The 27646-nt window shown below is 36.0% G+C and overlaps 1 protein-coding gene across 2 annotated transcripts in view; it reads left to right on the top strand.

Annotated features, from left to right (window-relative positions):
* The window catches only part of syn3 (synapsin III), a 165744-nt gene extending 160739 nt beyond the window's left edge, over positions 1-5005 (top strand). Inside the window, exons 12-14 of one of the 2 annotated variants that reach the window (XM_015352966.2) lie at positions 131-194; positions 634-835; positions 1960-5005. In XM_015352966.2, the coding sequence (XP_015208452.1) occupies positions 131-194; positions 634-835; positions 1960-2092 (399 nt within the window). In that variant the 3' untranslated portion in view covers positions 2093-5005. The remainder of the gene's footprint in view (positions 1-130; positions 195-633; positions 836-1959) is intronic. The other variant, XM_015352967.2, reaches the window with a different exon arrangement.
* The last annotated feature ends 22641 nt before the right edge of the window (positions 5006-27646 follow it).

Here is a 27646-nt window from a genome sequence, read left to right as displayed (position 1 = left end):
ACCGATCTTCTCAATTTCAGTTTATTTTGAATACCAAAAATCACAATTGAAGTGCACAACAAACAGGAAGCATTAAACAGGTGTTCTTTCTTCTTTCATACCTCCTCATAAATACATTTCACTCCTACAGGTTCAAGTACAGTCCCAGCCCCAGCATGGACCACCAGCTGGCCATCCCAAACCTGCAGCCCAAGGTAAGCTCCCTCCTCATCAGCATATTGATGAATACAGTGCCCAACAAGAACAAAAACATACAGTACAGTATGTACTGTAATTACTGTTTATAGACTGCTTAGTCTAATTGTGATGAAGAAAACAACTACAGTATTACAAAGAAAGTCTGCATAGGAAATGTTACATTTTGTACAATGTACCCTTTTTATCATTTCCAAAACCTATGTCAAGTATGTTTGAGTATTTCTCTTTGTTTTTATGTTTTGGAATTTATATGCAATTGTACAAATCTCAGCAATCAGCAAAATCAGCAATCCAAACTAAATTACAATAAAGACAAATACAAATATACAAGAAAAAAAATAGGAACATACCATTTTAGCTCAGAGGTACAGTATATGTTGGGGTGAGGTTTATACACAGTGGTAGATATGACTGCAGTGCTTATGTGTTTGGCAGGTGGCCCTCGATCAGGATCCAGTTCACCAGCTCAGTCCTCCCAGGGGTCACCCCAACGTGCCAGATCTGCAAGTACATCCCCCAGCCAAGCCTTCCAGCCTGGCCCCTTCCTGCAACAGCAGCCTAAGCCAGCAGCACAGGGAGAGGGCACCTCTCAGACAGGACCAGGGGCGGCTCCACAGAGACAGCCCCCGCAGCTAAAGTATGTCTAGACATAGCACTTGCTAAAGAAAGATGCGCTTAAACCACTTTACTCCAGCTGTCGTTTGAACTTCTGAAGAACACATCCAAACTTAGCGAAATAACTAAAATGCGACAATCTGTTATAATTTTGTAAAAACTAACAAGTGCATCTTCCCAGATGAATAGTTCCCTTGCCACTTTTCTACGAAATAGATCCCCAGTTCAGGGTTACTTTCAATTAAGGAACACTTGAATGTAGTATATCCTTGAAATAATATGCTTGCACTACCAAAATGATCTTTGTTAATCAGTTTTAGCCTGTCGAATTTGAATATAGTCATCAGTATATATAGTATACAGCAAATACAGTACTTTTAATGCATATAGTCATCAGCATAGGCTGTACTTTTAACAAGTTGTAGGGAACACATTCTTTTGCTAGGAGTGATACCAAATTTGGTCTAAAAAAGATGACACCACAATTGTATTCACCTTCATATACAGATACGCCTGATATGTTACAATCATAAGGGAGTAGTAAACATCATCTATATTGTTTTAAGATTTTTTCTTATTTGTTGCAATTTGTTGCATGTGTATCATGGTGATTTCTGTGTGGCTCTTTCACTTTACACTGTAGTTTCATTGATCATACTAAGTACTGTATACAATCATGTATGGCTTCTGAAAAGAGTTCTAAACATTTTGGAAAAGTAGACAGCTATCTAATCAGTGACAAACAAATCTCTGACGTTCACCAATCAGAGATTAAACCTATAGTGATTGTATGTTTAATACACTTCCTACAGTAGATTTAAATAATGTCTTTGTTATTTTTGGTGAAATGTTTGTTTGGCTTTATTTTGAATACTTAACTTAAAGTCAAATAGTAATCTTAAGAAAATGCAGCTTAGGTTAATCACACATAATGCATAACAGAATGTTTTTAAGTTAAAATAAAGAAAGTCCTAAACTAAACTATTATTTTTTTTGTTTACAAGTGTTCCCTACACAGAGGGGTTTATTAATAAATATAAAAATGAAACTCCCACCCAAGTCCTGAGCAGACACACTCTAGGAGATGTAAGGTACCAGATATATAACCTTCAATATGTCTGCTTCTTGCTTCTGTTTGTGTTTCAGTAAATCCCAGTCTCTGACAAATGCCTTCAGCATTTCCGAAACCCTGCAGCGTGGCAATGCATCCGAAGACGAGGCCAAGGCAGAAACTATAAGAAGCTTGAGGAAATCATTCGCCAGTCTTTTTTCTGATTAATTTTTCAAATTCACTCAGGCAGAACCTTACAAACATACAGTAGAGTATGAAGGAACCTGAAACGTGGGTCCTCCATTAAGTCAGGGGGATGATTTAACCTATGCTGCCCCCCTAATGACCATGACGACATGACAGAATTCATAAGCCATTTTAGGAAAAAACAACATAATGATGGTAACTCTTAAGTTGTCTCAATGAACCCTTTTAATTTTTCTTGTTTAATGTTTCTCTTTGTGGTAATTTATGATTAAGGTAACACTTGGTGTATATTTATTGAATACTCAGATACTTTACTGAACTCTATGGACTCTGATTATTATATACCATATCCTAACAAATAATAGTATAAATGCAAAATATATGTTGTTCATGTTCACAACATTGCAGTTTCCAATGCCTAAAATACAGATATGTCTTCAGTTAAGTTTTATACTACATTTGAAACTTGGTACTGTACATCTTTAACGGTGATGGATCAGCCCTCTCCTTGCCCCAGGAGAACTGTGGAATAACTGGTTTTCATTAGAACTTGAGGGATTGTGAATGCAAAAATCTATAAATGACTATAAATGGTAACAAAGCTGCTGGCAATACCACTTAACATCTGTGCAGCTCTCACCTGTGGCAAAGAGTCATACCTGTTTTCCTATAGAGTGTGCCTACTGACATTATATTTACTTTTTATCAACATTGTACAACAAGTGGGTTTTTTTGTTAGATGCTTAAGTCAACTTCTTTAAAACTAGAAACTTTTAATTGTATTTCTACATTTGTTGATCTTTTTAGAACTTTTTTTTATGATTTGGAAGAGTGACTCTTCACCAATTTTTCCTGCAACCAGTAGCCTGAAGTAATATGTAATATGTATAGTATCTAACATGATTTACAGTATATACAACAAGTATCTGGAAAAAGGAGGACCTACTGTATAGTACAGTACATGTACAGTACAAAAAGGGCTAACTGGTATTTAAATACAGTACATAATTAAACAATTACAGTCTTTTAATTATGGGCTTTGTCAATCCAATATGAATTACACAATACATCTAGTGCAGGATTTGTGTTTTTTTACTTTTTTAAGCCTGCCCTTTATCGAGGAATTAGACTTGCTTGGAGTGGCAAAGAGGAAAGAAAAGATCTTTCTCCTTCTGTTGTTTATCTGTACCAAAGAAAACAAGCGAACTACAGAGCAGATTATTTCTGTGTAGATTTCTATGCATGATTGATATTTAAAAAGAAAAATCATTTTCTTTTTGACAAATTTACCTTACAGTAGATTATAGTGTGACATAAACTTTATCTTAGTGATGTAGAACTTTACAGAAACATTTTACATAAATCAAATTTGACAAGCTAAATGAATACTGTTAATTTACAAAACATGTAGTGTGTAAATATTTCCTAAAATAAGCCATAACAAACATATATTTGTGTAAGTTAACATGCATTATAGTGTTTCTTTAAATAAAGACATTGCTAGCTTAAAAAAAATTATTATACAAAAGGATAACAACATAGGTAAATGTTTTTATGAAGTGTGTTTGTTTTTTTAAAAAGATATTAAATAAAGTATTTGTCTGGCAACCGTTAGAACTTAACAATGAAGGCAAATATCTCAAACTAGCTTTAAAGACACTAGGTCTTCCAAACTGATATGAATGCACACTGAAGCAGTCTAATTTAATCTTTTTGATTTTACGTTTATTTAACATCCCTATTTCTAAGCATCATATGGTAATAGTTCATCCGTAGCAAGTTGAGAATGGACACAGATCCATGGCTTTCTCTGTTGCACAGCAAAATGGAGATTTCCCAGCTAGCTCTCTGCAAACTTGGCCAGGGTTTCAACTGCCAATAGGAACTCATCCTCTCCATCAGCAGGCATCAGAGACTCAACATCTTTACTCAGCTTTGGATCCAATCTCCTTCACCTCTGTAGTATTATTCTTTTACTATTTAATCATTTCTAATGTATTTTAATGGTGAGCCATCATACTGTACAATTCTTCAAACAAAAAACATTTTAGATAGACGTTAGTTGGAAACCTTATAAGGTTTGCTTAAAATCTTCTGGATGAATGGTGTTTTTTAATCACACAAGATTTAATTAACGTGACTGGGTCATTTGTTGTTTCTCAAGTTGCTTTGAAAACCATTTATGTCAGATTGTTCTAGCTGATGATGGCTGTTCCATCACATGGATAATTGGAACACTTTGAATTCAATGATGAATGTAATAGAAGCTATAAAGTATGATGTTACTACTGATTATGTCATCATGTTTTGGGTATGGATAACATATTCCTTTTATAACTTGCTGGTATTTAAAAAAAAATTAATTAGTCGTTCTTGCAATGTAATTCAGATTTAATGAGCTTCCAGTATTGGTTGCCTTTAAAAATGGTTGCAAAATCATAATGGATTTGTGAAAAAACTGACTTTTCACAAATCCTAAACAATTTCTAAGCATGTTCTCCACAGCAATCCACTGCCATCTGTAAAGTGTCAGACTCATTCCTGTTCAAAACTGTTAAAAATATACAGTTTATAATGCTGTTATAATTTATTGAGTAATTTATATTTTTTCAACAATTTCTCTTCTGTTGCCATTGTTGGTGTTGAAGTGTTTTTCATGTACTACATACTATAGGTGAGTTTGTGTTTAATGGAAGGTTAGTATTTCACCATAAAAGTATTGTGTTCACATCAAACACTTATTGATTATGCTTCACAGTTTGGCTTGCCTACATCTGACAATTTGATCCAGATCATATGCATTAATTTCTAATTGTATCTCCTGCTTTTAACGATACAGCACCTTTATGACATATTTTATGACAAAAATGGCATGTTAGCATTCCTCAGAAGTGTTGTAATGGGTGTGATTGGAAATAAAGGCCTAAAACAACACCATGGTTGAATGAACCAAACTTTATTCAAGAGTGAGTTTTGTGACTAAACTGGCCTGATAAAACACCTCAAACATTCAGCACTTTTCTTCATTGGTCCAATCAATTCAGGTCATATACTCCTCCTAGGCTCTTCAACTTCAACATCTGGAAGTATAATATTTCAAGGATTTATCCTTGTCTGCTCAGTAGATACAGTTATTATTACAATAATCAGGAACAAACGCCACAGTGACCCATGGTGTACAGTATGTTCACCTGCATCTCAAAACTCTCTTGTCACTCCAGAATCATCGCTTACTTTCACTGTATGTTTCTAATGCATATCGTAAAAGTAAGATTTGAGGATGCCAATACACAAAATAAACAAGATTCACAGAAATTAAAGTATATACAGATAGCATATTTTAGCATCTAACATCCAAAATGTTTGCATATTGGTAAAGTTATGTTCATTCAATGTCTTGAATGTTTTGCATCTGGCATTATGCTATGGTGCTGGTGGCATGGCATTTATTCATGCAGACTACAAGATAGATTGAATACATTCTGTACAGTAGCTGTCATTAGACAGAAAAGCAAATGTAATCAGGTATCTAAAAGACTTTGGGATTATATATAGAAAAGGAAGGCATGAAATTTCCACCCCCTCTTCCAGGGGTTTTTATTCTTGGTTATTTAGAATATGTGTGCTTGGATAAAATATATTCCATTTTCCAGACCTGGTTTATTTTTTCAAATTGATACGTCTGGCAATACGTTAACCAAAAGGTTACTTGCTAACATTTCTCCAGCAGTTATGTTTTTTGTAGCAGCCTTAAAACAGCTGCAGAGAGGTAAAATCACTTCTTAACTCTTAAAATTCAATGTTAATGTGAAAAACATGCATACTGTATAACTGCTGAAAGTAAGACTTTCTTACGTAAATATTTTTATCACAGTGAAACCACACTGTTGGGAACATTTTTCTTTGAAAAAAGAGTGCCAGAGTTTTTTGGCCCTACACATGGAATCTTGAAACCGCAGATATTTGATTTATCTTCACTAGGATAAAAGCTTGAGAACAAGCATAACTCAGGTATTCCTGAGGTGTACATACAATGCATTAGAGAGGCATAGTTACTGGATAAGTCTGTGCTTAGGACATCCTTGATTTGATTTAATTTTATTGAGTCTTAAATTAAAATAAACAATAGAAGGAAAGTAAGCCATTGATTTCAAGCTCAAAGAACCTTGTACAGGCTACAACTGTAGTTAAAAGGAATGTTAAGTGTTAAAATTCAAGATAACAACATTAACCGCACAAAGGACTCCCAAAGGCAGTGTTTCAGTGGCTAGAGTGGTTTAAGAGATTTATTTCACTAGAAAATGACAATATTTAGAGAATGTTAATGAATTTCATCTAGGATTCTAAGCCCCCTGACCTGGAGATTTTATATCTCCCAGACATGAGGGTTTGAGAAAGAGCAACAGTACTGTATAACTGAGTTTAAATTTCAAATGATATATTTATTGCCAGCATTGACTGCTACTGACTGACATTCACAGCTCCTTTTGCAATTCTCCATTTAAGGCAATTACTTTAAGTTGTTCCCCTGCTTCTGTTTTAGAACAAGACATGGCACACAACAGGAGAAATGTATTTGTAATCCCTAAAATTCCTTCAGGGCTCAAAGTATGGTATATTTGTGTTGGCACTGACACTAGCTACAGAATATGGAAATTATCATAAATTGGATGACTTCCATCCTGAACTGGTCATTATTTTATGTTCTAAATCTTGTAGGACTGAGGATAAACTTGCATTCATAGAAGACTAATAGATATTGCAAATATATATCTAAAATATCTAAAGCTGGCATAGTTTTATTAAAAAAACATGTCTGTCATAGTTCCTTATGGCTATGTGTCAAGTGGTCCAAAAGGTTCCAACAGAAATGAGGACAAAATGGGCCTGTACATTTCACTTTTTTTTTAGATTTAATCCATGACATACAGTAACATTTTTTTTTCTAAATAGCCTTAATAACTTAGAAATAAACTTCTTAAACCGAATTAAAAACTTTAGTTGTATACTTAATTTAAAAAGGAAAAGTACCGGTTGAGCCGGTTATAATACCTTGTAAAAATTGATCAAAATAAGAAACTTTCATTGAAAATTTATATTATATATTATCATTACATATATTGTATATATACTGGTGGAAAAAGAAATGCAACACCTCCTCCTCCACACTCTGGCAGTCCGCTCTGCATGGAACAGGCTGAAGAGGGACTCATCCGTGAAGAGGACCTGATGCCACTGCTTATGAGTCCATCGCAGCCTCTGTCTGGCCCAGGTCAGTTGGATGTGACGTCTAGGAGGTGTGAGCAGAGGGCCTCTGATAGGTGCTCTAAGGCCAGCAGCATGGAGCCTCAGTGTCCTGTCACTGATGCAGGCATTATGTCTGCCAGCAGTTTCAGCAGCAGTACAGGTGGCAGAGATTAAATGATCTGATACGACTCAGATGGACCAATCGATGTGGAGGTCCTGCTCTGTTGTGGTCACTCAAGGGTGACCGGATTTTGGACAATCATCTGTCCTGCCTGTCAGCTTAAACGTTCTCTGCAGTTGGGGCACAGTGGAGCAGCTTACTCCATAATGTCTGGCAATGCTGGCACATGACATGCCTGCCTGCAGAATGCCAATGGCCCTCTATCTTGCTTCTGGTGACATTCGAGGCATTATGGAATGCACAGAAAACTGACTCAGTGTGGCCTTTCATGTGATTGGCTAGTTGCAATACCTCACAGCTGTATTGCTGTTCAGAGGGCTTACAACAAATTAACAATTTTTTGTTAAAGTATATAAGCTATGACTATAGTTTTCTCACTCCAGAAAATGTTGCTTTTTCTTTTTTCCATCAGTATATATTACATACATACAGTACTGCATATCTATATGTTATTTCTCTTTAACTATCTATGGATGCTTTTATCTAAAAGTTAGATTTAGATCTAAGTGGCGTGCAGTCACATATAACCACTTACCAGGGACCAATAACAAATACTTTTCACTTTTTAATTTAGGTTGATATTTTGTATTTGATAGTTTATATTTTAACGTGGCATATACTATATGTGGAAAATATGAAAGGTTTGCATTACTGCAAGCTGTACCGAATGCTGGAGTATGTCTAACCTGTCCTTAAAGTTGATAATAAACCCTTACAATCCATTGCATTTTATAAAAACATTTTTATTAAATTATGATCTCTAAGTAAAATCACAATGAAAGGTAAAAAAAAGATATGTGATTATCTGAAGAATCCCTCATTTGATGCTGCCAGTATTCTTTCATGTAATCACTCAAACAATTGTTACCCGATCATTGTACATTTCAACTTAACTGATGGTCTACCATGAAGTTGTCATTCCTGTTTTACTGTATAGGGCTGAAATGTGAACAACAACCAGGAGGGACAGAAAAATACTGGAGTTATGCCACAAAAAACTATTTGTGGAAGATTTAGCATATCACATGTGAGACCAGATGCATCAACATCAGTGTTCCATCCCAAGCACTGAAGCTATCAATTTTACTGAGTTGGTCATTTCAGACTCTCAGCTTCCAAGGCAATTACACCAAAGATGTTTCAAAAGCAAGCTAGGATATACTGTAATGAACGTCACTATCAACTCATGGGAGATTATGGTCCTTGACTAAACCAGATATAGGAATAATACCAAAGAATATCCTGGAAACAAACCTAGCATTTTGACACCCAAAGATACAGTATCTAAGCAAGGAAGAAAAATGTCTCCCGTGACAACACCTGTTCATCCTGCCAGAGAGTATGTGTATAGGCCTTAAAACTCGCCTTCATATAAGGATAATGTTGATTAACCAAACTGATTAATGATCAAATGACCAAATTAATGTACAAAATTAGATTAATTATTAATGGTACTTACTATGTTCTTCATAATGTTAAATGATAAGATTCCAGGTGTCTACCATTTTACAGTACCTTACCGGGGTATGAATGCTACTCGTTTTTAATTTTTGTTTTGAGATTGTTAAAGGAGTTTGAGAGAAATGCAGAATTTTCAATTGAAAGTTGTCGGTTCTAGTTTTTTTTTTTAATTTGAGGTGTTTAATATAACAATGTTGAAAATAGATATGTTCAAAGGGACAGGTTTCGGTAATGAAGGGAAAGGCAGTGGAGCATGAACTTTGAGAAGCTCCAGAAGTTAAAATGAGAATAGACTGATAAAACTTGAGCAACGGTAGGAGCTGTTTTAACATAATGCAGGAACCCTTGTATCTTAATCTAGATGTTTTATCAAGGGAAATTCGAATGCAACATGTCATTTTTAATTGCTTTTGAGACTTACATCACAGTTTTACAATGTGGTTGAATTTGCTATTGCAATAATGCTACAGTATGTGGATAAAAATAAGTCAGGGACGTCTTTTTCCAATAAAGTAGAATGAATAAGGTAGAGAGCCATGCTGTTGAGCATGTTACCCTGGATTATTTCAATACATTTATTCTTAAATTTATTTTCATTTTAATATATACAGTATAGTTCTACCAATTAAATAATTCTACTTAAGAATGTATGATGTATAATGTATTATACTGTAGCATACCACTCCCTCTTGTGTTGGACTGATCAACATCCTTCTCATCCTTGACCTTGACAGAGTCTCTTTCCTCCTGCATGACTCTATGAAAGGGGATTCCCCCATCTACTTTTATTCTTTCGGCACATGTCTCGCTATGGGAGACTGCGGTCATTCTCTCTGTATCCCCCTTTCTGTCTCTCCCCTTGTGACTAGCACGCCCTCTGTAAAGTAAAGGACAATAAACCCCTCTTTTGTTAGAAGTAATCTCATGTGTCCAGACTGCTCTGTGCTATCATCCAGCTCCTGAAATTAAGGTGTAGGGATGTTCATGGCAATACATTAAGGCTTGGTAAAAGGGACATTTTCTATAGACCACATCTCCTATTAATCAAGGAAGTTAATTGCTTAATTTAATAATTAAAGGTTAAAATACATTTTGTATTTCTAAAGATTCGCCATAATACTGTATAATGTAAGTATACTGATTTAAAAAAAAAACGTCATTCCATTCATGTATTCATTTTCTAAACCGCTTGATCCTGTTAAGGATTGAATGGGATGCTATCCAGGGTATATCCTGCCTTGCACCCGTTGATTTCTGGGATAGGCTCCGGGTCCCCAGTGATGTTGTATTAGATAGAGTGGTTAGAAAATGGATTGATGTTTGAAGGCTTTTCAGGCAGAATGGGGTACTGGGAAGGTTTTTTGTTAGGAATTGGGATTTGGACTGGATCATGGAGGATTTTGTTAAAATTGCATGCAGATGCTTCAGGCTAAGGGGGAGGTATAATTTCTTCCCTCACAAGAACAATCAAAGTTGTGTAGATCATGTAGGATATTTAGTGGCAGCATGAAGTGATTTATGTAAATTGCTGAATTTCAATTTTCGCCAAATAGACGATCATGTAATCATTGTGGTGAGGGTTTGCTTTCGTATAAGGCAGTGGTTCTCAAACTTTTTGGACCAAGTACCACATATAATAAAGTACCATACATATAATAAATATTATAATAATAAACTTTGATATAGCGCCTTTAAATGTGGCTTCTCAAAGCGTTTTACAGAAAAAAAACAGTAACAACAACAAATAAAAATAATAAAAAGGCACCATTTCAGTTAGAGGGGTGAGCCTGTTTAGTTGAGCAAAGCAGATGTGAATTCATTTTTCGAGCCTTGATACAATTCACAACAGAGTCTAACAGATTTTAAATCGTCAGGCATTTTCTTGATGGCAAAGCTCTCACGTTGAATGTTGCAATGCGTCCATTAATTTCTGGAGCAACCTCTTTAATTCGCTATGTCGGCTTGTCATCGCTCTAGCACCATCTGTACAAACTCTGACACATTTTATCCAGTCAATGCCATTCTCTTTGAAAAATTAATTCAGAAGCTGAAATATGTGCTCTCCTGTAGTTCCTGTTGGTAGTGGCTTACATAACAGAAAGTCCTCATGTGACGTACCCTCAAACTCGTATCTAACGTAAATGAGTGAATTGGCCAAATTGACTACAGACTCAGCTAATTGCAGTGAAAAACATCTGCTCATCTTAACGCGCTCTATCAGCGTACTTTTGATATAATTTCAATAATTCTATGAATGACCGTGTCTTTCAGGGGGGCAGCAGGTTGAGCCGTTTAGCAGCTTTTTCTCCACACATAATACGTGTCAGCTCTTCTGCCAACGGTAAATAAGGTTCTTCAAAAATAGTGTGGAGCTTACCTGCTTTAGCAATCCGCAAGCTTGCATTTTTCCCCGTTTCCGTTTTTATTTCCGTATTTTTTAAAGTTTTTATTTAATGCGCATGGGAGAGAAACGCAGAGACACTCTGTGTATTTTTCTCAAATTAACTTAGGACAGTTCTTAAATATTTTTCTGTTATCTATCATGCTTTCCTGTGCTCACAAGATTACAAGCGTTAGTAGCACGTATTTCTATGCATTCCTGTGTTTACAACATTGGCATTGTTCCAAAATCATGCGCATTCTCCTACCTCCCTATTTGCTGGAGATAGATTTTTTTTAAATACAATTAGTCACTTCATCCATAGCACGCATTCCTATAGAGTGGTATAGAATTACAGAGTATCTCTTGTGTCCACTGAAGTATTAGTGCGCACTGTATCGCAGTACGTAGGCTGCGTATTCGACACGAATTAAAATAGAAAATATGAAAACCGTCCCAATTTTTCAGCGCACACAACAAAGTTCAATGGATCATATGGCGTACTAGCTGGCGGCACTCCGCATACCACTGCTGGTACGCATACCACAGTTTGAAAACCACTGGTATAAGGTATTGCCTCCAGTTTTTGGCCAACAAAGTGAAAAGCAACGAGATGAAGAATCTTAATACAGTATATCTGGAGGAGGAAAAGGTCTCTGTAAAACTCTGTAGAATGGTGGTGAATTGGACTCACCTCAACTGGATGTAAGAATCTGAGTCACGTGTGGAGTTGAGGAGCAGGGCTGGAAGGACGATGTGTTAGAGGATAAGGAAATTTAGTATAGATTTGGAAAAAGGGAAAATTGGTTGAGATGGTATTGTTACAGTTGACATCCCTCCCCTAGAGGACGCTCCATTTTACTCCTGACAATAGTTCCCTGTGATTGTTCATATGTGTTCCAGGTGTGCCTTTTGTCTCCCCCTATTTATTCTTAGCTCAGGGCTCAACATTAGGGTACGGATGTCACAAAACCTGCCTAGCACCAGGATACCCTACGTCCGTCTCCTGAGGGCATAGGCCTCATCCCCGACACCTCCCGTGTTCTGAGCCCGGGGTCTGGAGGACCTCCCTCCATTATCCCAAAATCTCCATGTTGGTTGCCTGTTCGTGTTTTCCCCATTCCCAGGGATTTTAACCTTGTCACATCTCAGGTTGGATCTACTGCTAATGGTAAAGTGAAGGACTGTGCCCCGACTGTGTAATACAACATCAGCTGAACTTTGGCTGGTGCTTTATGAAATCCAGAAGGCATCATGTGAAACAGGATCAAGCTGAAGGATATTTCGAATGCTCAGTTATTGAGACAGAGGTGTGTGACAATTGTCAATATCCTTTCCCAAGACTGTCAGGTATGCTGCTTTTCCAGATCATTCTTAGAGTTCATTACTTTTTGGCACTATGCTAGTCAAACTTGATGGTGTAATTTAAAAAAAAAAAAAACAGAATTTCAACTTTCCATCTTCTTTGGATAACAACACAACTGGACTGCACCAGGGACTATTTGATAGCTTATTTTCTTTGTTAACATAATTTTCTTCTGATTTATTCCAGAGTAGAAAAAGGGTGGGGTGATAAGGTGTATTGTAAAAAAGGTATAAGGAAAGTAGAAGTATAATGGGGGAGGGAAGAAATTGAAAATTAAAAGCCACAGGAATGCTTACATGATATGCTTCTGAATACCAGCAACTGAGTTTAAGCTGCTGAAGAGACTGTGCCAATTCAAAATTAGTGACAAGAAAATTGTTCTGTGGAGAATACAGATTTTTTGTCAATTTCACAAAGTTGAAAGACAAATCAGCTATGGGGCATATCTCATTTACAAATAGAGGCATTGGAAATGAGAAAGCATAAGCAATATTATTTGAATAGCTCAGGACATAAGCCATGATGATGAAGTTGATTAGTAACAGAAAGCTATTTGATATAACAGAGGAATTTCATACTAGGGGTGGAGGGGTTGGGAAGAGGGGGTAGACAAAGAAAAAAAAATCTCTGTACACTTCTGATCAACTGTTATCAATGTTGTTATTATTTCTAACTCTTTTTCTTTGTTGATCAGTTGTTTTCTTTGTCACCTTTTTTTGTTGTGCAGTGTTCTGTTTTTTTTCTGAAAAAAAAAGAGATAACAAAGGAATTTCACAATGAGCTTGGAACACAATCTTCCTTTTATCGTGTGAATGACTGTAAGGGGATCTCAAATGTAAAAGAACAGACTTTTGTTTCTCATTCTTATCCCAAAGAAAGTTCCACAATGCAACAAGGATTGGGTGTAATTAAACAAATTTGGTAGGTAATAATCTGTGGTTTATGCTGGAACCAGGGAAATGCCAATGGTAGAACGCCTGCAGATTGAGCTGAAGGTAGGATGCCAGATAGACCTGAGGCTGAGGTTGTGGCATTAGGATCAATAGAGACCAAGAGTTAGTAATCCGGTGCCAAAGGTTATAAGGTTATGCTCGATACTGGAGATAGAGGAAAGACAGGGAAAGAAAGGGGAATGATACAGTGGGCTATGGTGTTCTCCGATATAAGGGTTTCATATGAGAAACAGATGGGGATGGGCATGAAAGCAAAGCTGTAATACTGTAAGTGGAGGGATAACAGGAAGAGATCTGGGACTCCATCTGGGGATGGAGAAGCACAAGGATTTAAAAATCTGGTGATGAAGCTACAGTACGGTGAGCCAGTGATGAATGCAAAGCTAGATACTGGAGTGGAGAGACAGCAGATGGGAATGAAACAGCAAGCTGATTGTGAGAATCCAGAGATTACTGCTGAAGTATGATTTGGAGATGCATAGCAAGAGAAATATTTTTAAAAATAAAAAAAGAAGATACTGCACTCAGAGCAGAGTTTCTTTTAATCTGTCTTAGGTTGTTTATTCAGTTTGAGACATTACACTGAGAAATGCTCAGTTTTTTGGGGGGAACTTTAGTCTTTAGGTTTGTTTTGAAATGCAGCATTGTTATAATGAGTACAAATTAGGGATTACTTCCTTTGGACTTTTTTGGGTTGCTTATAAGGAAGAAGATTCACATGTTGAATTATGCGAAACAAATGCCAAGATCAGTAGAATACTTTTCTTATCATCTCTGTAGTTTGGAGCAAGGTCTATGTACAGTGCAGATGAATAATGAAACAAAATGTGAAAAGGGGCATTTGCTTGTACAGTATATAGCGAATGTTAGGGATTATCAACACATGGGTGAAATTGGTTTGGTTGATTTGTCATTATCCCTTATGAGGGTCTGTTAAGAACTTGCATTTAAACTGGGGAAATATTATAAATACAGGTAAAAGTCAGTTGAATGTGCTTAACACCACCTACTGTACACAATAGGCTGCCCTTTCAAGCTTAGTAGTGGGGCAATCAGGATATTGATTAGTAATCTCACTCTGAAGCCAAAAAATTACATAAAAAAATTGCCGAGGTTTATGACTGCAGTAGGAGTCACCCTTCATACACTGACAATAGCTCCTACAGAAACTTGCAAATAAACATGGCCCTATGCAGGTGGGTATTCACACGGTAAAAAGAGAGCACAGGAATGTGTAAAAACAAACCCATTATTGTACACTAAGTAACAGTACACTAAGTACTAAGGCTTAACCATCTTAAAAAAAAACAGACAATAAGCAACGATACTTTTCTAAGAAAAAAAGGAAAAAAATTAGACTTAAGCTTCAAAGAAGTATAAAAAATCGATGCCAGAAAAGGCTCCTTAGCATAACCTTCCCTGGCTAGGGGATTACCAAAACACTATCTCACTTAAAAAATAAAATTATTGTGCAAAAAATAAAACTAGGGAACAAAATACACTAATCACCCTGGGTGGTGATACTAATGTATCCCACACGGTGGGGCTGTGGATTAACATCATCATGATTTTATGTTCAATGGATTTATCAAAGAGAAAAAATAAATATCTGTTTCTAATATTTTACTGAACAGACATGCATAAGGGCAAACAAATATAGAGCTTCGTTAGCTGACAGAAATAATCCAGGGCATACCTAACACTCATACTGTACCTCATGCTATGGTTCAAGTAGTAGCCTTACTAAAAGTTTAATCTGAGGGTGCATTAAATGTAAAAAAATACTAATAGAATCAGCTTTGAATGAAAATAGGAACATAAACGTATAAATTACAATAAATTCATAAAACAATTCAGATGTGACACACATTAGACACCGCCGATTTAACATAAAATATTGTATATTCTACAGAGGTCATGGGGACAACCAGCCACAGTAAGGTTTGGTTTTAAATTCAATATATATCTGAAGAACTGATGTATTTACTTTGAAATCAAGTATAACCACTTTGAATACACACAGATAGAGACCATTAAACTTATTCTGAGAGCTTTCAAACTACGCCTGGGATGATACTGGGTTGTCACAGCAAAGGGCTTGAACACTTCATAATAAATAAATAAATGAATAAATAAATGTGATGACCTGTTTAAAACTGTTGCAACTGCAAGCTCAAGTCACAAAACTTTGTAGAGGGGTTAATACGTTTGTCAAGGCTCTAAATACATATACAATATACATACCCTGTGGATAAAGATGTCCATCTATTTTGATCATTCTTAGTGCTTTCCAGTTACCAAAGTAAGAAGTTCAAATATCAATCAAAATGTTTTCTGAAGACAGAACCAACCACTTGCACAAAATAAGACAGTGTAGGAAACATAATAGAATCTGCAGTATGTTTGATGGGATACAGGGGTTTTTAAGCAAAGGTACTGCACTGTAAGAATTACATACAGTAGTTCTGTTATTGATATTCTGTTGTTTTGTTTTAAAACAGTGAAGCTGTTCAGTTTCACTTTGCAAACTAACTGTGGTGATACTCTATAACAAATCATCCCATAGGCATCACACCGTATTCTCATCTTTTCCCAAGTTTGTTGTGAGCAGAAATACTCAAAAAGAAATTCCAGCAGTGAATAGCAGTCCAAACCATGTTAAAGGGGAATGATCACCTTCACCAAATATTATTCAAACTCAACAGTGCTGTGACCTGTAATGAGTGTACTGTTGATTCCAAAATGGTGAAGTGAATATAAGGAAGAGAAAATAGTTTTCTGTAACATTTTTTGGGGGGTCAACCATGTTTTGACTTTGACTTAGTCTCTTTTTTATGTTTTGTTTTAAGAAACTTTTCTGATCAATATAAATGATTTTTACTTGTGCTTAGTATTTAAATTAACTTTTTTGTTATCTGGAAAGGGGAATTGAATAATCAATTCCAATGCAGTTCAGCAGCCCTTTTTTTCTTATACATGAATATACACTTCATGCTTTATTTGTAAACCTGCTGTGTTTATCTAATTAACTAAATGGAGAATTAAGTATTCTGCCTGTACTGTATATGCAAAGTGCTTTGAGATGGGACAGGTTATATAAATGCAAGGAATTATTATTGTTGTTTTTTCAGTTGTATTTCAAGTGAAATACTACTTGTGGGTTATTAAGAAATTTCATATGTAAAATCTATGATAGTTGAAGAACCAAAAATTTATTTAATGCTTATGAGTTTAATTTAATTTACTAGTGTTTTCCTGGACTGGGTTTGGAATGGAGTGGAATGAAGACTTTCAAATCAAGGAGTAAAATAAAAGATAAATGGGCTTTTTAAAAAGAATTCCTATTTAATATACAGTATTACATACAGTACACACAATCTAACTCATTATCTGTGTACAAAGCATCCTCAATCCTTACATTCATTTTCTAATCACTTCATCCAATTCAGGGTTTCCAAATTTTCACCACCAAAAATATTGTGATGATAGTACTTCACAAAAAGTGGGAACAAAAATTCCAGTGAGTCTTCTTTTTCCCACCTTCCCTCCTCCTCTTCCCTCGTCGGAAATAATAAATCTGTCTTCCTGCAAATGTTAAAAGGAGGTTTTGGTGCACTTATTGAAGCTATTAAATTGCAGAGGTTTTCAAGGTGAGATAAATGTTTTTTGTTTTGACAACTATTAGCCTCCACTGGCTGCAGATTTTAGCAATGAAAAACTGCTCACTTTGTTTGCCCATTCGTCAGACTTATCTGGCTGACTGAACAAGTTAAATACATTTTTACAAAGCTGAGATATTTCGGTACTCCAAATGTAAAGCTATCCTATGCTATGAAAGAGTGAGTCATGGCATTTTAAAATGTTTTCTTTGCTACAAGACTTTCTCATGACAGCAACATGTCAAAGTGATTTACAAGACATCATCACCAACCATCTGGGCAGTCTCTAATGTCAGTTAAGAAAATGCATTTTGCAGAAGGTTCAGAAAGCAAGTGAATATATGAGAAACTCTGTCTCTAAAGCTAATTTGGCAACTGCAAAGGAAAATGCATTGGTTTACTAGTTCCACAAAGGAGTCTTTGAAGATTAGGTTCTCTCAATAAAATCTTTTTTTGATCTCCTTGAAAAGAGAATACCCAAAGTTAGCAACTTATGCATTAAAGATGTTTCTGTGCTTTCTATTTGAGAAATAAGAGTGCAGCCAAAAAAGATTAAATGATTTAACATTGTCTCACAGTCCATACCTATCACAGTCCATACCTTATTATCTTCGGGGAATGACTGAAATATTCACTGATATACAACGTTAATCCTGAGAAAAATACTACGTGATGTTTTAACATTACACATGCAGCCATCTAGAAAGCGCCTCAAAATTTACATCAGTGGAAATCGCACTGTAGTTTACTACGGTTCTATTCAGCGTGCCAAATTCAACAAAAGAATAGGTGGTTACATGTTACTGAAAACGTTAGCTACATTTACTGTAATTTGTTTTTGGTTAATTGGTATTATTACAATTTACTATGCAGTAAATCCTTAAAGTGCTGTTCTTAGACAAATCATACAGTATTCAATATTCATTAACCCATTTGTGCTTTCCTGCGCTAATAATACTGTATGCATACTACTGACAATTTAAATACAATGATTACATTGGTAACAACATTGTTACCATGTTACTACCACAACTCCAAAGGATGTTGTTACCATGTTACTACCACAACTCCAAATGCGACATGTCAAAATATTAACACTAATAGAATTATTATTTCTTTAATTGCATACAGTATACAGAATGATCAGTAATTGCATAAAAACAGTAATTAGAAAAGATCATTTTATTTTAGATTTTGATTATAAAAATATTTGTACAAATTAGGATTACGAAAAATTGGGGGTTCCAGAAGTTGACCAAGTAGTTTAATCAATAATTTAAGTAAATGATCATAAAGTGAAGGGAAACAAATCTCTCCATTCTAAAAATGTGTCCACTAACTAGGAGAGGCAATTTTTAACCAAAGGATTCTCTATACAGGAAATCAGAGTTTCCTAAAACAACACAATGATTAGCTATTTTAACAAGTTTCAAATACTGAATTAGAATCCAGTTTTTATGGTTGATCTGTACAAGGACCACATTTTTCTTTCTCTGTAACCTCATTTCTCTTCTCTCTGCTCTTATGTCGCTCCTCTCTCTTGCTACAGTATGTCTCTTCTCTCCTGTCCTTAACTCTCTCTTTATCTGTGCTTTTCCATGTCCTTCTTGCCTGTTTTACCTCCTGTTCGTTATTCTTAATCATTTACACAGAATTTAATTAACCAACCAAGTAAAAACCTTAGATATTTTCTTGCTTTGAACCTCCCTAGAACTTCAAATGTTGATAGTGACCCAAGTGTTTACCATTGTATCTAGAACCACTTCCAATAATCATAACATTATATCATACAATATATAGTGGCTTTAACAAAGACGATGCCAGATAAATATAAAACTTTTGAGTATATTTAATTTATTGAGTAAAAATAACCTCTGTTTTTCAATCTAGCCACTTTTTTGTTTTATGTTTTTATTTGCTTTAAAATACATTGTCTTAAAGCCATTATGTATATTTTATTCTCAAAATCAAAATTATCTGTTTTCTGATAACTGTTTATACACAATTACTAATCATTTGGTATACTGTATGGAATTTAAAAAATGATAATCTATCAATGTTATACTGTATTGTGACATATCTCATTCGAAGTTATGCTAGCAACATGATAACAACATCCTGTCTCAACAATGTAACCATTGTATTTACTGAAATTGTTGTTTGTGCGCATACAATAATATGAGCACAAGAAAGCATTAATGGGTGAATAAACATTTAATACTGTACTGTTTTGTCTGACAACCACATGTAACTGTGGTACTTTAAGGATTCACTGCACCACCTACAGCAACAGTTTTACAGGATAGTGCAGTCCTGCGTCAGATTTGAAAAATAAAAAGGCTGTGTTGTGTAGACATCTGTGCTACCACAGTGCCTACAGCAGTATACTGAGTGACATCTTGTACAACTTAGATGGCCGCATTGGTACTGTAAGTTCTGAATGGCTAACAAATGTGTCAACACTCAAATCAGCAGTTCTTGTCTACTGCTGCTCATCAGTAAAGCATGCATATTCAGCAGTTGAAAAGTTTCTGCATGTGGAAACAAGTGACAGGGTGCTAAAGGAATACTCTGTATGCCTCAACCCTGTTGACAGCTGTTACGAAAACAAAAGTAAATTTGAAAAATGTTCCATGTTTTAGGGAGCACAGTGGTAAGGTGGTTGCTACTATGTCTCACAGCTGCTGGCCTCACTTGTATGTGAGATGTACGCACAGTGTCCCCATGTTCAGATGCATCTTCACCAGACGCTCCAGTTTCCTTTCAGCTCCCATAAACATACAGTAAGTTTTGTTGGATGCTCTAAACTGCCCCTTTCTAGAAAGAGTTAGAGGAGGGTTCCATCCTTGGGGGGTTGTTTCCAGTACAAAATACTGTCTATGTAACGAATACAACATGACCTTCTGATCCATTTATTTGCGAATGCATCTGAGCCATATTTGTAAAAAATAAACTCAGAAAAATTGAAGTTTTCCTTTGTACTGCCCAACTTTGCCATGGTTTCACTCTAAATTATCATATAAACACAGGCATACATTTTTGTAGGAGAAGTTACCCATTGCATATTTCATTATGGGGTCGTTTTGGTATGCAGTTAGTATGCAAATTAATTTCTAAATATGCCTGGTTTCAAAACATGTTCAGTACAGTATGTCTTACTCTTGTCACGACCTCCGCAGCCAGAGGGCGCTCCCACTCTGTCCTGCCCCTAGTTTCCTGTGCTTTGTTCTCCTTCCAGTGTCTCTCTTTCTCTGGGGCTATATATTTCCGGGTCTCTTATTCTCCTGCGCTCAGCATTGAGGTTCGGATGTCCTAAAACCCACCTAGCAACAGGTCGCCCCACGTCCGCTACCTGAGGGCATAGGTTTCTTCACGGCATTTCCTGAACAGCTGAGCCAGGGCTAACCTCCGTCTCGCCGCTATGCGAAGGGTCTTTTTTGCTCTCCTGCCATTCCACGGTTCATCCCTTCCGACATCCGTGACAAGTCTGTGTTCATGCAAAATCAGCAAGCAGACAATAAAATTCTGCAACACACTCTGTTCAATAATTTCCGTTAAATCCTCGTCATGTGCAGGTTGGCCTGGAATACAGCACTTGATTTCTGAGGTATCTGTAAGGTACTCCATAAAGAAACTACTTGGCTAACTGTCTTTTGTCATAGAAAGTTGAAATTAATAGATTCTCAAAGTATTCTAAGGTGAAATTGTTATGAAGGATGTTGTAAATTATCAAAGCATTTTTCTCAACGCAGTCTGAGGTTGTTCTCAGATTCTGGAGAGGTTCTCTTTATTCAGAGTGCTAGTAAGTAAGCTAGCTAGTGAGAGCTTTCTGCTGAATGAGCAGACTTGCCATTTTCTCAGTATGATGTATGACAATCACAATAAAATTCCCACTGCATTAATAATAATACATCTACAGTATGTGTTTATAATGTCTCGTATATGTTTAGAAACAATAATAAAATTCACCACTTATGTGAAATGTTGAACTGTCTTGAGGAGATGAAGATTAGATGAAGCTGATGTTATTAACAGTAATCATTTAAAATAATGATATTCTTCCCTTCCACCATAAACACACACACCATTCAATCCCTTCTGTTTCAAATATATCAGTCTGTAAGGACATTTCTTTTTTGGATCGCCTACTTTATAACTAAATCTATCAAGAAGACTTTGAGAAAATTTGTTGCAAAATAGCACGTGTCAAAGAGAAACCAAGACAAATGAGGAGTTGAGAATTTGTATCAATCCAGTTTGAAAATTCTGCAAGATTTAAACTACAGAATGAATAATTTTCTTGGCCTTGCTCTCATCATGGGAAGTCTGGATCTACAGTATCCTCTTCATTGCTGATAATCCATTTTAGGAGCCGCCTGGGTGGAAGAGTACAAGATGGCAAAAAAGGTTAATACATAAACTTTAAGTAAAGTAAATCACCACTCCATTTTTCATCCTTCCACAGCAGTATTTCTGACCTACTGTCATTTGAATATTTATTTTAGGGAGTTTCTTTATTTTTAACTTAGTGTACACAAATACAGGATTTTAGTTTAAAAATATTCCAAGTTTCCATAAAGACTGACAGAAGATAAAAATAAAACTTTTTATTTGCAAGTAACAAAGTAAAAAAAAAAAACATACAAAAATCTACTATTTTGATTGTTTTTCAAGTATACTGTAAAATGAAAACTGAATTAAACACTTGATTTCACTGAAAGGGTAAATTCTCAGTACTTCGACTACGCAATTGACAAAACAATATTTGTAACTTCAATACATTAGTTTATGAAACTCGGGGCTTTATATGTGCAGTAGATCAATTAATGACAAGGTAGCACTATTCAATTTTAATACCTGATCTGTTATTTTCTCAACCCTGTGCTATAAAACCAAGAGAATATATACATTTTTGCATTAATTCGATACATCAAAATGATAGTGCACCTGAGAAACCCATCATAGAGCATAATGTTTGAGAAAAAGAATGTGAAAATATGTATCAAAGTATTTTTTTCTTTCATCTGTCAAAAGTAAATATTTTTCCACATTTAGTTTACTTTTAAATTATGTTTTATAAATTAGTAAGGCCATTGCTGGATAACACCCCTTCTTTTCAAGTTCTTTTCAAATCAACACACCTTGCAGAAAAAAAATTCTTTGGTGATATTTTGATCTTATCCCACTTGGTTTGAGAGATGACCATAGGACAAGGAAGTCAATATTTCCAAATCAACCCCTTCATGCCAGATTGAATAACTGTCACAATTACAATACAGTGTTTGAAATTGTACAGGGGTATTGCAATCAGTAGTTTCCAACGGTTAAAATAAAATAAGGCAACAAAAAGTGTTTACAGAAATGTCTAAAAGTGTCACTGCCTGGCCACGAGGATGAGACAATCGGCCCTCAAATTAGGAAAGTAAGTGATCTAGCCACCACTCGTCTTAAAAAATGAGATCGCATTTTATCAACATACTGTACAATAAAGCATGTATTATCTCAAATTCAAGTTGGGCGTAACTCTCTGGGTTTGAGGGCTAATATCTGGTGACATGTACTGTATGAGACAGTTATACCCTTAAGAGGATTTTTAGTACACTCCCTTCACAGAAAAATAAATATTGCATTCAATATTATGTCCTAAAACACATCAATCATATTAAGCCTTCAGTTACTGAAAAACTGAAATGGATCACAAATCTAGAGAAGGCAGTGGTCACAACAATTATGCAATGAGATTAATAAAATGTTTGACAGCTGTGAATAATTGGGATTCCAAAAACTCTTTGACATTTAAAGTATGTATCTAACAATAAGCAATTGCATTCAGTGGTTGCAGATGCATTCAACAGGGGACTAATCATGAAGACAGATGAATAAGTACAGCAGATCCATGTAATGATGTCAAGATGATGGGCGCAGAAGTGGATTCAGTGCACTGGTGGATCTTGAATGTCAAGATGGCTACTCCTCCTCTTAAGGGCGCTCCAGCCCTTCCTCGTTCTCTCCCATTACCCACACCTGTTCCCTATTTCAGTTCCTCCTTAAAAGCCAGACGCAGACATCACTTGAGGCTCTTCACTGAATTCTGCTTTGTGAGAGTCTAGCTCTGTTATGGTTTTAACTGGCTGTTCGTGATTCCCCCTCCCTCCCTGGTTCATGGTTTTAATCCCCTGGATGGATCTCCTGGTCTTGGACTTTGGCTTCTGCCTTGGATTACCTGTTTGGATTTTCTCATGCATTGTTTGCCCCGGACTCACTCCCCCTGGACACCTTCACCCCTTGGACATGCCCCCTGTCTCCATACTCTCTCCTGCATTACTTTTTTTCCGCACCGTTTCCTCAATTCTGGATTGTGTCGTCTACATAGGGCTTGAAAAGAACTGATTGTGACATTGAAGAGGTAATATTTTCCTGAACGTTTGTCTGGTTAAATTCACTACAAAAGTTGGGCATTTTAAATAAGAGCTTTAGGATGCAGCTGGTATTTGATGTTCAAAATCTTGTTTAAGACATCTGGTAAACAGCCTGTTCTAGAATGAACCCATGGAAGGACACATTAAGTTCAAGATTTAGTCATCTGAAGTCATTGAGCAATGAACTCTGGAACATTGTGGTATACAGATCTGTTTATAACCTCAAATGCTTGTCCATCTGAATTTTCATGAACTTCATTTACCTTGTCTCAAATATAAAAGGGAGGTGACAAAAGATGAGGATTACAACTTCTACAAATCAATTTGTTTCTAATTCCTCCCACTTTCCAGGTGCATTTGTCAAGCCAACCTCCTCAACAATAAATGTAGGAGTTTGAAAATTGAAAAGTACAAAGAGGTCTTGAAAAAACAGCCCCAACTCCTAATTGAAAACTGCTTCTCAGTGAGGGCCTTTATATTAGACACTAAAAGCTTTTCACAGAAGTAAACCGCTCTAGTGGACTCAAAGCAACCCATTCCCACTATTCAATAGGTCTATTGCAAACTTATTTGCAACCTTGGCAAAGTAGAATAGCAACATTTGAGCTAGAGAGGGTTTATGAGAGGACCACCTGTTAAAGAGAAAACCTGTAGAATGAGACACATGGGCTGATTGGATAATTAGCACTTCAACATTCCACGTGAAGGACAAGAGATAGAAGGGTAGGCATTGTGTGGAATTAGCCACACCTCTTGAAGGCTTATAAGAACCAGTAGTAGTTTGTTGGAAGAAGGTGATAGAGTGCTGTGGTAGGGGGTTTTATTAGTAATGGACTGAGCTGGCTTATGCATTGTTAGACTCTGACTTAAGATAATTGAGAAAATAGAGCTAAGGTTTGTACTGAGGGGTGTGATAAGCTGCTGTTTGGTAGCCATTATATTTAAGTCCCATTTTACCTTTCAGACTTTCTGCAACATGGGGGGGAACTTCACCTATGCAAACTAACTCACATCAAATAATGCTGTAAAAAACAGTAACTACAAAAGTAATACAGTATATTGGGTTGATTTTCCCCACTCCAGTCTCTTTATTCACAGTTTTTGATGCTGGTTAAAAATGGGGCACATTTTCATTCAAAGAGTTGAACTGTGCTTACAATGTACAGTAGTTTTTAAGAAGAACCACATACAGTACCACTTCTTGGATAATATTTTTGTATTTTGTCTCGACCTACTGCCAAGTCCTCCAGTAGTGGTAGAACTACGTATAAATTGCTGCTGCATAAAAACATTGTACAAATACACAATGGCTTAAATAGGAGCTCCACTAAGCTAAGTAATAATACATGTGTGCATATGCTATTTAGATAGTTTTGTTATATCTTGAAATTTGGTATTGCATTACATAATTAACTTCATTCAATTGATTGGGGATGTTTTGCCAGGCATACAGTATTCTCTGACTTTTGCAATGCTATAGTATCCCAATCTTGCACAGATTTTTCCTACTTATAGAATTCCATAAGGAGCTGTAATTCATGGTCACTGAAATATGTGCATTATTTTACCGTTGTTTGGTTGAATAGATGAAGGATTCGATGTTCTATCCTCATGCTTCAGATTTTTTAAACTTAACTTGCTTTACCTAGACAGCTGCAACTCTGAAGTCAAATATTGGGTTAATTCAATTCAGTTAACTTGAGAAAATCCTAAAACTGCTTTATGAAATACACTGCAGGTGACGGTGGTTGACTCCTGATTATTCCTTGTGTCCCAGCAGATAGACAGGTGGCACTACATTGTGAAATGAGAGTGAATACAATGACCTGGAGCAGCCTGAAGAGTTAGTGATATGAAAAAAACGCAGGTTTCTGATGATGACTTGATAAAGGTTCTGATGATGATGTTGCTTGATAAAGAGTGAGTTTTTTATTTTTACAGAGTTTATTGAAATAAAGCTTGAAAACTGTGCATTGTGTTAAGCTGAAATAAAATCATCACTAACTTAAAGAGTCTCAAACATTTAAGTAAATACTGCAAATATTGGTAGCATGGAGTTGATTGAGTTGAATTATCTGATGCCCACTGATTTAAAACGATTATTTAAGAGTAAAGATAAAAAGTATAAGAAATTGGGTGCACATGAGCTATAGTGTTTTTTTTTTCCTCTTTAACACAAGTACATAAAACAATAAAACCATGGAGTCGTACTGTAGCTTCAGTTAAACTGTATTGGGACTTTCTTCCAAAGCACAACATACTGTGTGCACTCCTACAGGCGCATCCCGGAAGGTCCACATCTGCAGTAAAGTAGATCCACACGCACTACACGAGTAAATACAAAAGCTGTAGTGTTGGCTGTGTATTAGTGGTACCGAGTAAAAAGCAATTGAGAAGGAGGCTAAGCATGCTTTTGTCTCTTAAAGGGAAACACCATGTCAACAAAACAAAAATAGATTGCTTAAATGTGGAAAGGTGACATGGTGGTAGTATCAAACTTCTGGTCCTGAGAGCACCAGCTTTTTTGCTTCATAGGATAAAACGGTGATTTTCAATAATTTTCTTTTTTACTATAGTTATATTATTAATGTAAAATAAGAATGAAATAAAAGTAAGAGTACAGTACATTTATGAAAATGGGGGATAGTGAATGAAAAAAGCCCTGATGTTTCCATTCTAGGATCACAGTATATGAAAATCACAATACATACAGTACTTCAGAGAATATACTTGTTCTTTTATCTCTCCAAGTATAGTGCAGGTATTGCGTGGACTAGGGCTGAAAAGGGTGTGACTGTTCCAGCTGCAACCTTATAGACTTGCAAGTTATTATTGTACTTATTTTCTCATCTCTTATTCCTGTGGTTTGTATAATTTAATCTTTTATTCTCATGGATGCAATGGTGTAGATTAGTGTGATTCACTATTTTCAAACGGCACATGTTTATTGCATGAGGTGAAAACATGGGATGCTACTGTATCTGTAGGCTAATATCAGAAAGAAAATCAAATAAGCAGCTTGACAGTTATGTCAAGGAGTTGGCTGTATATCAGGTTGGTGAAAACGTCAAATTGCAAATTCTTGGCTAAATGCATTGCACGTTTTCCATATAATTCATTACCCATTTTGAGTAGATTCATGGCTGAGTGAAAACGGAATGGGAAACATTTACTCATCCATCCAGCTCAGAGCACCGCATGCCTTGTACTGAAAGATCCTGGGGAGAAGTGTAAAATTACCAATTGCTGAAATATTGTGCTGCATGGATGCATTTTGCCTGAAGTGGGCACTTAGCAACCATACCTGAAGCAGTCAGATGAAACAGTTTGAATAAAAGTGGGATTCTGAGTGTGAATAGCATAAGACGCATACATTGCAAACCCAAAATAAAAAAAAAAACATTTCTGTGAATGCAGCTCTCCCCTTTGTTCATTGGGGTTAACATACAGTACTGTAGATACTGCAAAAAAAACAAAGTTATGAAAATTTAAACGGGAAAGATCTAAATTTAGAAATAATAAAAATGTATGAACAGGGTGGACTATGAGGTAGTGTTAAAATGCTTTTTCTATTATTCAACAGGACAAATATATAAAAGAGGGGGGGGGGAATTATCATTTTTAAATGACTAGTTATATCAGGAAGAGGAGATAAACATTGCTCAAGATAGCAATTAAACATCACGTTCTACAATATGTACTTTCAGCCTAATGCCTACTTTTGCAGTTGGTGATTTCAAAACAGAAGCTGCTGATCATAAATGGAAGCCAGAGAACAGAGATGAGCTGTCCAGCCCATATGTGCTCTTCACTTGGCAGGAGCTCCTGCTTAACACACTCCATCCATTGAACACATACTGAACCCCCCATACAGGGTTCTGGCAAGTCTCACAGCATGGGTTTAGACCT

Source organism: Lepisosteus oculatus, chromosome 7 (assembly GCF_040954835.1).
Source record: "Lepisosteus oculatus isolate fLepOcu1 chromosome 7, fLepOcu1.hap2, whole genome shotgun sequence".
Taxonomy (NCBI): domain Eukaryota; kingdom Metazoa; phylum Chordata; class Actinopteri; order Semionotiformes; family Lepisosteidae; genus Lepisosteus; species Lepisosteus oculatus.
This window is presented reverse-complemented; position numbering and strand designations above follow the sequence as displayed.